The sequence below is a fragment of the Colobus angolensis genome, unplaced genomic scaffold (assembly GCF_000951035.1).
Source record: "Colobus angolensis palliatus isolate OR3802 unplaced genomic scaffold, Cang.pa_1.0 Scaffold46, whole genome shotgun sequence".
Classification (NCBI taxonomy): Eukaryota; Metazoa; Chordata; class Mammalia; order Primates; family Cercopithecidae; genus Colobus; species Colobus angolensis.
The window spans coordinates 5,118,211-5,131,957 of NW_012118043.1; the positions used below are offsets into that span (position 1 = coordinate 5,118,211).

Below are 13,747 nucleotides of genomic sequence, written 5' to 3' on the forward strand. Positions count from 1 at the left end.
TAGCTGGGACTACAGGCGCCCGCCACCTTGCCTGGCTAGTTTTTTGTATTTTTTAGTAGAGATGAGGTTTCACCGTGTTAGCCAGGATGGTCTCGATCGCCTGACCTCATGATCCGCCCGTCTCGGCCTCCCAAAGTGCTGGGATTACAGGCTTGAGCCACCGCGCCCGGCCTCTTTTTCTTTTTTTTTGAGATAGAGTCTTGCTCAGAAACAAGGATTACAGGCACGTGCCACCACACCTGGCTAATTTTTGTATTTTTAGTAGAGACAGGGTTTCACCATGTTGGTCAGGCTGGTCTCGAACTCCTGACCTCAGGTGATCTGCCCACCTTGGCCTCCCAATGTGCTGGGATTACAGTCATGAGCCACCGTGCCCGGCCAAATTAGTGACTTTTAAAACCTGTGCCACTCACTGGATTATTAATTGTAAAGCCCTTTCCAGGGTAATTAGTGACATTTCTGCTGATCCCTAATTTGAGCGCCTTCTGGGTAAAGGGAGCAGAAGATGGTTGGAACTACCCAATTCAGGCAGCGGATGAAGAACAAGCTGTAAACCCCAGAGAGAAGAGCTACAGGGAAGGGCAGAGACAGGTGGAGTCCTAGAGACTCCAGCAGGGCTGTTCCCTCCTCTTGCATTGCAGGCTTTACTTTGCAAAGTGAAATCTTGTGCCTCGTCCACAGCCTCTGGGGGTAGGTAGTGGTAGAAGCCACGGGTCAGGAAACTGAGGCTTGGTGAAGGAAAGCAACATCTTTAAGGAATTTGGAATGTCAAAGCTTGAACCTTAAAATGAGGTGGGTAAGATGAACAGAAATAACTTTTAACATGTATCAATTCATGAACAAGTAATTACTGAGGGCCTTCCCTGAGTCACCTACCAAGGTGGGCGTGGGGATGCAGCTTGTGTGAGAAAGGACTGTCTGATGGACCGCATAGCCTCTCAGTGGAGACAGTGAGGAGAGAACTGCAACCCCAGGAGGCCAGTATCCTGCAATGTTACCAGTGTGAAGGTCTCAGGTGGTGGTTCCCAGCTAGGCAACCCTGACAACACTAGGTGTTCTGGCGTCAGCGGAGGTGTGTCATCTGACTATTACCACAAGCTGTCTCCTGAACAAGAGAATTCCTTCTTTCTTCCTTCTCTCTTCCCACCAGTGCCGGTCTCTGGGTGCCCCTCCCAGGAGCTGGGGCCTGGAGGGGTCTCTTAGCAGTGGGGCTGGTGCTGCCCAGTAGAGTGCGGGAAGCTGGGGGACCCGTAAGCAGATCCTGCAGTCACTGCATGGTGTCCTGTGTGCTTTGGGCTTCTGCTGCCCCCCGTTACAAGACCCTGCCTGATGTTCCTCACAGCATTTCAGAAACCCTGAGAACCTCCACAGAGAACGCCCTCTCCCCAGCTTTTACCACCAGGGCCCTGACCGGATCCCAGTTCTGCATCTCTGGGCTACCACTTTCTTAGGCTCAAATCTCCTCTCTCCTCACAGCCCACCGGCCTTTTGAGTTTAAGGCCCTACCCAATTGCACAGGAACAGTCACAGAATCACAGACTCCTGGAGTAGGGGAGATCATTTCATTACAGACGAGAAAGGTTCTGTGACTTACTCCAGATCATACACACAGTTTGAAGTTGTTTGTGGACGGCAACTTACAGACCCCAGGGAATCTAGTGTCATGGATCAGAGTTGGTCTCTGATTCAGACAACCTGGATCCATATCAAGGTTCCATCCCTGAGGGGCTGAATAGCCTTGAACAAGTCTGTGGACCTCATCCACAGTCTAGGGATAGTAATGGTGCATAGCTCATGAGGTTGTTGGGAGGATAAATGAGCTCATTCCTGCATCGCGTTTGGCACACAATAAACACTTATTAACTATTAGCTGGAAGTATTATTATTATTCTCATCCTGTGGACACTCCCCTAACATGCTTGGTACCCCAGCTCTGAAGGACTTGCTCCACCGCTCCCCAACACCACACCTTTCCCTCCCTCTTTCTCTCCCTGCCCCCTCCCCCTCCCTCCCTCCCTCCTTCCTTCCTTCCCTCCTTCCCTCCTTCCCTCCTTCCCTCCTTCCTTCCTTCCTTCCTTCCTTCCTTCCTTCCTTCCTTCCTCTTTCTTTCTGTCTTTCTTCTGTTTTCTTTTTGAGACAGAGTCTTGCTCTGTCACTCAGGCTGGAATGCAGTGATATGATCTTGGCTCACCACAGCTTTCATCCCCCACCTCAGCTCAAGTGATCCTCCCATCTCAGCCTCTCAGAATGCTGGGAGTACAGGTGAGGGCCACTGTGCCCAGCCCACCACACCTTTCTTTCTACCTCCTCATCTGGTGACTATTGACCCATCACCTAGGGAATTGTGGTTTCCCTTGTCCAAACTACCAAAATAATATACATGGACATCTTTTGTGGTCTTCAGATTTTCTACCTTGCATTAAAAGCATCTCTTCTCTACTGTACCAAGGACACTCTGGAACAGCAGCATTGCCTTCTATATTTGTATCTTTCTTAGCACTGAGCACAATATCTTGCATAAACTAGCCTTCAACAAATATTTGTTGAAAGAATAAACAAATGAAAGTGACTCTTCTCAAGAACTCTAATATTTACTCAGAAACATTAACTCTAAGAAGGTTTTAGAGGGTCCTCTTCAGCCATGCCTTGATAAGGTGCAAGGAAACTGGACATGCAACCCCCTCAACCCTCCCCATCTTTGCTTCCCTCAGCTGACAGCAGTAAGAGCCCTGCAGGAATTCCAGCCTTACTTGCAGTAATCGAGGACAAGAGAATGCAAACTACTGAACTGCAGAGCCTTCCCAAGTCGCTCTAGAGACCACAGATCCATTTTGCAATCAATGATTTCTAGGGTGGTAAACGGGCAGGTGGTGTGCCCCTTCGATTCCAGAAGCAAAGCCTAAGAATGCAAGATATAAAAAATGCTTACATAATGATGACAACTATGCTCTGTGCTTTAAAATGTTGCTTACAAGTCCATCATGTTAATTACCTCAACATTTTCGCCCCAAGATAACTTTCTAATTATCTGAGGAAAAGGTGGCATGAAAATAAAATACTTTCCCTTTGAAACAAAGAGTCATTGAAGAATTACAAGGGAAACATCAAGCTTTATAAAGAGATAAGATATATTGCAGATTATTATTTTAGATGTTGTTATGGGCTAACTTGTGCCCCCCACCCAAATTCTTATGTGGGAATCCTAACCCCCAGTTCCTCCGAATGTGACTGTATTTGGAGATAGGGTATTTAAAGAGGTAATTAAGTTAAAATGAGGTCATTAGAGTAAGCCTTAACCCAATATGACTGGTGTCCTTATAAGAAGAGTATGCTTGGACACTCACGTACAGAGGGAAGACCCGGGCAGACACAGGAAGAAGGTGGCCATCTGCAAGCCAATGAGAGAGACCTCAGAAGAAACCAACCCTGTCAAGTTTTTTCTTTTTCTTTTGAGACAGGGTCTCCCTCTGTCACCCAGCCTGCGGTACAGTGGTGCTATCACAGCTCACTGCAGCCTTGACTTCCTGGGGTCAAGCGATCCTCCTGCCTCAGACTCCTGAGTAGCTGGGACTACAGGCGTGTGCCACCACGCCCGGCTAATTTTGTTTTTTGTAGAGACAGGAGTCTCGCTTTGTTGCCCACACTGGTCTTGAACTTCTGGGCTCAAATGATCCCCTCCCCTTGGCCCTTCAAAATGCTGGGATTACAGGCGTGAACTGCTGCACCTGGCCCAGCCCTGTCAACTTGATATGACCTGCCTCCAGGGCTGTGAGAAAATAAATTTCTGCTCGTTAATCCGCCCAGTCTGTGGTACTTTGTTATGGCAGCCTGAGGAGACTATAACAGATGCTGATGTTCTAATGAGCAAATTTATCCTCCTATGGTTGTGTTATTTATTTTATTTTATTTTAATTTAATTTTTTTTTGAGATGGCATCTCCCTCTGTCGCCCAGGCTGGAGTGCAGTGGTGCAATCTCAGCTCACTGCAACCTCGGCCTCCTGGGTTCAAGTGACTCACGCCTCCCGAGTAGCTGGGTCTACAGGTGCTGCCACCATGCCCAGTTGAATTTTGTATTTTTTGGTAGGAATCGGGTTTCATTATGTTGATCAGGCTGGTCTCAAACTCCTGACCTCAAGTGATCCACCTGCCTTGTCCTCCCAAAGTGCTGGGATTACAGGCGTGAGCCACCTCACCTGACCTGGTTGTGTTATTTTTAGTAGAGAGGTGTGACGACTATGCCAATCTTCTAATAATTAAATAAAAATGATAATAGTTAAATTATCTGTCATTCATAGTCCTAAATATTATTAGGAGTTGGAGGTCCACTGTGAACTGGACTGTGCAGATTCAGCAACTAGGAGTTCCTCATATGGAAGCATCTGGATTGGAGTCAACACATGAGCACTGGAGCCAGCCCAGGTTCCCACAGTTTCCTGTGCTGAGGGCCCATGGCCAGGTCATTTCCTGTGGTAACAGTGGATACCAGTGACAGTTAAATCCCCACCTAATGAAAGGAGAGGGTATTTAAAAATGTAAATCAGGAGAATGTCGTGAATAGGTCACCTTTTAGCAATTAGAGCCATCACAACCTGAGGATCCCTTCCGTTCAGAATTTCAGCCTAGAAGAGGCTTTGGTGGAGTTTGGAGAATTCAGTTTTTTGAGGTAATGACATGGTCAGATATAGGATTCCAAATTATACCTTGGCAGAGATTAAAAGGCACTTGCAACCTTAACTACAGAGCTGGTGTCCAAGGCCTCTTTAATGAGAGGTGCCTCCTTTGAGTGCTGGATTGGATGCCGCAAGCCGTGTTTCTGACAGAGGAGACAATGGGGCATGTCAGTGCCTATGTTAACATCAGTCTGTGCTAAATAGGCTCTTGAATGGGTGCTAAAGCTCCTAATCAGAGGTTTGTGCATCTCCTTCGGCACTAGTACTGCCGTGGGCAAGGACCATGCTCTCCAAGATAGAATTCCTCAGCAGGCCCCAGATTAGCAAGAGGGCTACATTTAAGGAAATATTAAGGATCACTTTTAACATGCATGGATAGCATCTTATTTCCAGCTTGAGTGGACTCAGTACCCCGACTGACACTCTGAATAAAAGCAACTAAAATCGCAGGATACATATTTAAAGTAACTTTAAAAATGTATTTCTTGGCCGGGCGCGGTGGCTCAAGCCTGTAATCCCAGCACTTTGGGAGGCCGAGACGGGCGGATCACGAGGTCAGGAGATCGAGACCTCTACTAAAAAATACAAAAAACTAGCCGGGCGAGGTGGTGGGCGCCTGTAGTCCCAGCTACCCGGGAGGCTGAGGCAGGAGAATGGCGTGAACCTGGGAGGCGGAGCTTGCAGTGAGCTGAGGTCAGGCCACTGCACTCCAGCCCGGGCGACAGAGCGAGACTCTGTCTCAAAAAAAAAAAAGTATTTCTTTTCTTTTTTTTTTTTTTGAGACGTAGTCTCGCTCTGTTGCCAGGCTGGAGTGCAGTGGTGCAATCTCAGCTCACTGCAAGCTCTGCCTCCCGGGTTCAAGCGATTCTCCTGTCTTAGCCTCCTGAGTAGCTGGGATTACAGGTGCCCACCACCACGCCCAGCTAATTTTTGTATTTTTAGTGGAGACAGGGTTTCACCATGTTGGCCAGGATGGTCTTGATCTCCTGACCTTGTGATCCGCCCTCCTCGGCCTCCCAAAGTGCTGGGATTACAGGCATGAGCCACTGTGCCCGGCCAAAAAATGTATTTCTTAGCTGTCGTAAAATGCACATAACATTTACCACCTTAGCCATTTTTAAGTATACAGTTCAGTGGCATGAAGCAGTCACATTGTTGTGCAATCCTAACCACCATCCATCTCCAGAACTCTTTCCATCTTACAAAACTGAAACTCTACTTATTAAACAATAACTCCCTATTCTCTTTCAGCAGACCCTGGTAACCACCATTCTATTTTCTCTCTCTATAAATCTGACTACTCTAGGTCCATCATGTAAGTGGAATTCTACAGTATTTGTCATTTTGTGACTGGCTTATTCACTTAGCACAATGTCCTCAAGGTTCATCTCATGCTGCAACATGTGTCAGAGTTTCCTTCCTTTTTAAGGCTGAATAATATTCCATTGTCTGTGTACACCACGTTTTGTTTATTCATTCATCTGGGGTTGCTTTCACCTTTTGGCTATCATGAATAATGGAGCTGTCAATATGGTATAGCAATCTCTCTTTGAGATCCTGCTTTTAATTATTTGGGGTATATATTCACAAGTGGTATTGCTGGATTATATGGTCATTCTATTTTTAATTTTTTGAGGAACCATCATACTGTTTTCCATACTGGCTACACCATTTTACATTGCCACCAACAATGCACAAGGTTCCAACTTTTCCTCATCCTTGCCAACACTTGTTATTTTTTTTTTGATAGTGAGGTTGGCATGTCATTTGCTTTTGATTTGCATTTCCTTAGTGATTAGTGATGTTGAACATCTTTTCATGCGTGTATTGGCCATTTGTATATCTTCTCTGATGAATGTCTATTTATATTCCTTGCCTATTTTAAATCAGGTTGTGGCCAGGCATGGTGGCTCACCCCTGTAATCCCAGCACTTTGGGAGGCCAAAGCAGGTGGATTGCTCAAGGTCAGGAGTTTGAGACCAGTCTGGCCAACATGGTAAAACCATGTCTCTACTAAAAATATTTTTAAAAAATTAGCCTGGCATAGTGGTGCACACCTGTAGTCTCAACTACTTGGGAGACTGAGGCACGAATATCACTTGAACCTGAGAGGCGGAGGTTGCAGTGAGCTGAGATAGGTCACACCATTGCACTTCAGCCTGGGTGACAGAGAGACACTATCTCAAAAAAAAAAAAAAAAAAATCAGGTTGCTTGCTGTTTTGTTGTTGAGTTGTAACAGTTTATTTTTCTTTTTTCCTTTTTTTTTTTTTCATGACAGAGTTTCACTCTGTCACTCAGGCTGGAGTGCAATGGTGTGATCTCAGCTCACTGCAACCTCCACCTCCCATGCTCAGGCAATCCTCCCGCTTCAGCCTCCTGAGCAGCTGTGACTAAAGGTGCATGCCAGCATGCCAGGCTAATTTTTTTGTAGAGATAGGATTTCACCACGTTGCCAGGCTAGTCTTGAACTCTTGGACTCAAACAGTCTGCTTGCCTCAGCCTCCTGAAGTGCTGGGATTACAGACATGAGCCACCACCCCCGGCCAAGTTATAGCAGTTTTTTTTTTCTTTTTTTCTTTTTTTTACATATAGATTCTAGGTGTTAACCCTTTATCAGATATGTAACTTGCAATTATTTTTCCCATTGCATAAGTTTGCCTCTTCACTTCATTGATCCTTTGGTGCATGGAAGTTTTACATTTTGATGTAGTCCAATTTATCTATTTTTCTTTTGTTTGCCTGTGCCTTTGGTGCCATTTCCAAGAAATAATTGCCAAATCCAAGGTGATGAAGCTTTTCCTCTATGTTTTCTTCTAAGGATTAAAAAAAATCTCTTTTTAAAATGTGTCGATTGGCTGGCAGCTTAGCAAGGAATACCCAAAGGTCAATGAATGAGAGAAAGTGGGAGCCCAGTGAGGTATGCAGAGCATTGACATCAGCTTTTCCTTTGAGAGCATCACTCAAACAGTAGTTGGTTTTCATGGATCGTGGAGTCCAGGGAATAGGAGATAAAGTCATAGCCACTGGAGACAAGGAGTCCCGCAGAAAATGCTGCATGAAGTTATGACCCCAAATACAAAGTGGGCCATAGTTTTATTCTCTTCGAGTAAGGATAACTAGAAATAAAAACCTAATCTCCTTTTTCCCAAAGGACCTTAGGGAAAATTGCCTATCTCAGACCGATAAATATAAGGAAAAAATATATCCCCTGAGAATTCACAAACTAGTTCTAATACAGTTTTGCACCCTGTGTTAATTAACCATCTGGATGGTTCAAATAAATCACAGGTCAAGAATTTAATTTAATGTAACTCTGGGATGGTAGCACCCAGAGTGAATGGCAGACACAAATTCAAGCCCTGAAGAGGAAGCTATCTTCAAACCAGAGCTTAGGAAATTGCCACAACCATTTTCCCAGGAAATATGAGTTAACAGTAAAAAAGAAATCACAAAACACACAAATTGGTGTCACCATGAGTAAGAGCCAGTAGAAGCAAGAGATCACAATATCAGCCCTAAATAATTCAGATTATTGAAACTATTAGACAGAATACAAAATAACTTTAACACATTTCAAAGAAATAAAATAAGGGATTTTTTTTAAAAAGTGAGAGACTAGAAAATGACTACTAGTGTCCTTTCCTATTCTCTACTTCCTCTTTCTTCCCTAAAGATAATTTTGTGATAATCAAACATTATAGTTGTACCTGTTTTTTGAACTTTACATAAATGCAAGCATACAATATTCATTCTTTTGTATCTCTCATCATTTGTATGACATTATGTTTGTGAGAGTCATCATATTTTATTTTTATATAGCTACAGTTAGTTCATTGTCATTGCTACCTAGTGTTCCACTATATGAATGTGCCACAATTTATTTATTTATTCTATTGTTGATGGAAATTTGGGTTGTTTCCAGTTCTTGATTTCCACGAACATTTTTCTATGAATCTCCTGGTGCCCATGTACATACATTCATGTTGGATATATACCAAGAGTGGAACTGCTGGATCACAGACTTTGCAATCAGTAGATATTGCAGTACAGTTTTCCAAGGTGACTGTGTGAATATACACTCCCACCACAGTGTATAAAAATTCCAGTTGTTCCAATTCCTCACCAACACATGATGATGTACTTGTATTTTCACTATTTCAGTGGCTGTGTATTGGTGTATCTTCATGTTTTTTATTTGAATTCCACTCATTCCTAATGAGGTGGAGCACCTCTTACTGTTTTTATTGGCTATTTGATGGGTTTTTGTGTGTGTGTGTTAAGTGCCTATTCAAGTTTCTTCACCATGTTTCTATTGGATAATTTGTCTTTTTCTTAATGATGTGTGGGAGTTATATATACATCCTGCCTAAGAATCCTTTTCGATTATATATGTAGCAAATATCTTTTCCAGTTCTGTGGCTTGCCTTTTCACTCTCTGCATGGTGATTCTTGATGAAGGAAAGTTATTAGTTTTAATGGAGTCTAACTTAACCAATCTTTTCTTTTATGACTAGTGCTCTTTGTGTACTTTTAAAAAAGTGTTTCTCCACTCCAAAGTTATGATGATATTTTCTTGTATTATCTTCTAGAAACTTTATTGTTTTGCCTTTCAACTCTGTAATCCACCAGCCTTGATTTGGGGGTATGATGTGAAGTAGGGGCCAAGCTTCTTTGTCACCCACATTTATCTCCAGTGGTCTCATTATCATTGATTGAAAAGACCATCTTTTCCTCAATACCATGCATTGTCATCTTTGTCAATAATTAAATGTCCATATAGGTAAGACTTTGTTTCCAGCCTTTTTATTCTTTCCCATTGGTTTATTTATCTATACTTGTAGCAATATTACACTATCTTAATTTCTGTAGCTCTATAAGAAGTGTTTAATATCTGTTAGAGAAAATTCTCCAACTGCGTTCTTCGTGTTCAAGATTGTCTTGCTTATTCTTCGCCACTTATATCTCCATATCAAATTAACAGTCAGTTCTTTTAAGTTCTACAAGAAAGCCATTTTCATGGCTCTTTGATTCTTCCTGCACCTCCAACCTTCCATCTGGGATCATTTTTTCTTTGAAGAATGTGCTTTAGTATTTCTTTTAGGGAAGATCTGCTTGTGACAAATTCTTCCAGTTTCTGTTGGTCTGACAATGCCTTTGTTTCACTTCCATTTTTGAAAAATATTTTTGTTGGGTATAGAATTCTTAGTTGACATTTTCCCTTCAGCATTTTGAAGATATTCTATTGGTAACTGACTTCCATTGTTTCTGTTGAAAAGTCAGATACCAGTTTTATTGCAGCTCCTTTGAAGGTAATGTGTTATTTCATTGACTAATTTTAATATTTTCTCTTTATCTTTGGTCTTTGATAATGTTATTATGATGCTTCTAAATTGTCTTTGTGTTTAACCTTCTTGGGATTAATAACTCTATTTGGATTTGTGGTTTATGTCTTTCACCAGTTTAGTTAAGTATTGTTTTTGCCCCATTCTCATTCTCTTCTACTTCTGGGACTCAATTACACATATGTTCATCATCTCACTTATCTACATTGTCTCTTTTTTTTTTTTTGAGACAGGGTCTTGCTCTGTTGTCCAGGTTGGAGTGCAATGGTGTGGTCATGGCTTACTGTAGCCTCTACCGCCTGAGCTCAAGCAATCTTCCTGTCTCTGCTTCCTGAGTAGCTGGGACTACAGGCATGTGCCACCACATCTGGCTCATTAATTTTGTTTTTTATATTTTTTTTAGAGATGAGGTCCTGCTATGCTGCTCAGGCTGGTCTCAAACTCATGGCCTCAAGTGTTACTCCCACTTTGGCCTCCCAAAGTGCTGGTATTACAGGCACAAGCCACAGTGACCAGCTTATCTACTTATGTCTCTTACCTTTTCTTCTGACTTTTCTTTCTTTTATTATTTCATGCTTCATTCTTTCTAGATATTTTCTTCTGATCTGTCCTTTTTTAAACTAATTATCTTTCTACATCTATCAAAAATGCTGTTAAACCCATTTAGTAAGATTTTAGGGTGGGCATGGTGGCTCATGCCTGTAACCCCAGCACTTTGGGAGACTGAGGTGGATGGATCCCCTGAGGTCAGGAATTCGAGACCAGCCTAGCCAAAATGGCAAAACCCTGTCTCTACTAAAAATCCAAAAGTTAGCCAGGCCTGGTGGCACACGCTTGTGGTCCCAGCTGCTGGGGAGGCTGAGGCAGGAGAATCGCTTGAACCTAGAAGGTGGAGGCTGCAATGAGCCGTGATCATGCCACTGCACTCCAGCCTGGGCAACAGAATGAGACTGTCTCAAAAACAAACAAACGAACAAACAAACCCCCACAAACTTGTTTACAGGTATAATTTGTAATTTGAGGCATAAGACATTGTAGTTGTCTTCCAGGGGTTATTTTCATATGCTTCTGGACCCATGAGGGTACCAGCAATCCAGCCTCCTTCAATCTAATTTTAGGACTTGAGATTATCAGAAATCAATCTATAGTCCCTTGAGGACCTGTCTACCTGCAGTTCGGCTTTCTTCTTAGGCTATGACCCTTCATGGTCTCAAATCAAAGCACAAGAATATTTATTAGGGCTTCCCCAGAAAGTCTGTGTCTCCTAGCATTGGAAAGATTGTCAAAAGCTCTGTTAAGTTTCTCAGCTTCTCAGCTGCCTTCTAACAAATCAAATGCCTGTAGACATAATTGCCTCTGTGATGTTCTCCTGCCTGGGTCTCCTCCCAGACTCTCTTGGAGTCCGTGCCTAATATGTATGTGTGTGTGTGTGCGCGCGTGCGCGTGTGTGTGTGTGTCTTCAGTGAAAGAGTTGGTCTGAATTATCTAATTTGCCCTTTTCAGAAGTAAAGTCCTATATATGACTTCTCACTAGTAATAACAGAAGTTTGGTTTTTTAAAAAAATAGTTAATCTGCTGGATGCTGAGGTGGGTGAATCACCTGAGGTTGGGAGTTTGAGACCAGCCTGGCCAACATAGTGAAACCCTGTCTCTACTAAAAATACAAAAATTGGCTGGACTCACTCCTGTAATCCCAGCAGTTTGGGAGGCCGAGGCGGGCGGATCACTTGAGGTAAGGAGTTTGAGATGAGCCTGGCCAACATGGCAAAACCCCGTGCCTACTAAAAACACAAAAATTAGGCCAGGCGCGGTGGCTCACGCCTGTAATCCCAGCACTTTGGGAGGCCGAGGCAGGCGGATCATGAGGTCAGGAGATTGAGACCATCTTGGCTAACACGATGAAACACTGTCTCTACTAAAAAATACAAAAAATTAGCTGGGCATAGTGACAGGTGCCTGTAGTCCCGGCTACTCAGGAGGCTGAGGCAGGAGAATGACTTGAACCCGGGAGGCGGAGGTTGCAGTGAGCCGAGATCATGCCACTGCACTCCAGCCTGGGCAACAGAGCCAGACTCTGTCTCAAAAAAAAAACAAAACAAAACAAAAAAACACACACAAAAATTAGCCAGGTGTGGTGGCACACACCTGTAGTCCCAGCTACTTGAGAGGCTGAGGTAGGACAATCGCTTGAACCTGGGAGGTAGAGCTTGCAGTAAGCTGAGATCTTGCCAACTGCACTCTAGCCTGGGCAATAAAGCGAGACTCCGTCTCAAAAAAAAAAAAAAAGTAGTCAAGTGTGGTGGTGGGTGCCTATAATCCCAGGTACTGGGGAGGCTGAGGCAGGAGAATTGCTTGAACCTGGTAGGCGGAGGTTGCAGTGAGCTGAGATCAGGCCACTGCACTCCAGCCTGGGCAACACAGTGAGACTCTGTCTCAAAAAAAAAGTTAATCTATAATTGTATCCCCAGCAAAACTACCTTTCAAGAATGAAGGTTATGTGTGATACAGCAGTCAAAATTTATAAACATGGAGAAATCTTGACAACATAAAGTGAGTAAAAGAGTGAGTCACGAAATCATACACACAGTGTAATTCCATCTTTGTAAATAAACACATGCATGCAAATGTAATAATATATTTGTCAATATTTGCAAATTTTAAGCCTTTAAAAAATATATTACATTTAGGTCATGGGTCCATGGATGTCAGTTCTAATATTGTCTCCATTTTTATGTTTGAAATATTTAACTTAAAATATAGTGTTGGTTTTTGTTTTGTTTTAGAGAAAACCTTGTAGCATATCAGTCAGCAACCACATGAACTACAGCTGGAACACATGATATAATATGCTTATATTCAATTCTAAGGTTTGAAGAAATATTTTTAAGACCGTAACTCACAAGTCTGGCAATCTCTGGGTTGCTCAGTGGAAGGCCCCAGATGCAGATCTCTTTCGCCAGCGTGTAACACTCATCTTGAATTGTCATGAGCAAAGGTTCCAAGGAAACTGGTAGGATTCTTGGTGGGGAGTCATCAGATCTTACAAGCATAAACTGGAGTGTAAGAAAAAAACAACATCACAGTGGGTATCATAAAGAGAAGTCTATGCATCTGAATATGTGGAAAAGGAATACTCTCATTAGACAACAACATTAGAAGAACATTTAAAATAGTATTAACTTTGGGCCAGGCACGCTGGCTCATGCCTGTAATCCCAACACTTTGGGAGGCCGAGGCGGGTGGATTACCTGAGGTCAGGAGTTCGAGACCAGCCTGACCAACATGATGAAAAATTAGCCTGGCGTTGTGGCACATGCCTGTAGTCCCAGCTACTCAGGAGGCCAAGGCAAGAGAATTGCTTGAACCTGGGAGGAGGAGGTTACAGTGAGCCGAGACATGCAACTGCACTCCAGCCTGGGCGACAGAGCAAGACTCTATCTAAAAAAAAAAAGTAGTATTAACTTTGGATCAAGAGTGCATTGGAATGGTAATTAAAAATAAACTTATAAAGTTCCAGCCATGTACAAAGCTCCATGAAAAGTCCTATAGGGCAGAGATTTTTCTAGCAGGTTACCCAGGGTTATTGGGTCAGAAAATCAATCTAATTAGTTGCAACCAGCCCTTCCTTCCTTCCTTCCTTCCTTCCTTCCTTCCTTCCCTCCTTCCCTCCCTCCTTCCTTCCTTCCTTTGCTCCCTCCCTCCCTCCCTCTCTCCTTCCTTCCTTCCCTCCCTC

The 13,747-nt window shown here is 43.2% G+C and overlaps 1 protein-coding gene across 1 annotated transcript in view; it reads right to left on the reverse strand.

Annotated features, from left to right (window-relative positions):
• Nucleotides 1-13,747, reverse strand: part of LOC105523395 — a 23,725-nt gene that overhangs the window by 6,772 nt on the left and 3,206 nt on the right. The window contains exons 2-3 of the mRNA XM_011958219.1: nt 12,915-13,067; nt 2,751-2,899 (exon numbers count right to left, since the gene is read on the reverse strand). Coding sequence (XP_011813609.1) covers nt 2,751-2,899; nt 12,915-13,067 — 302 coding nt within the window. The remainder of the gene's footprint in view (nt 1-2,750; nt 2,900-12,914; nt 13,068-13,747) is intronic.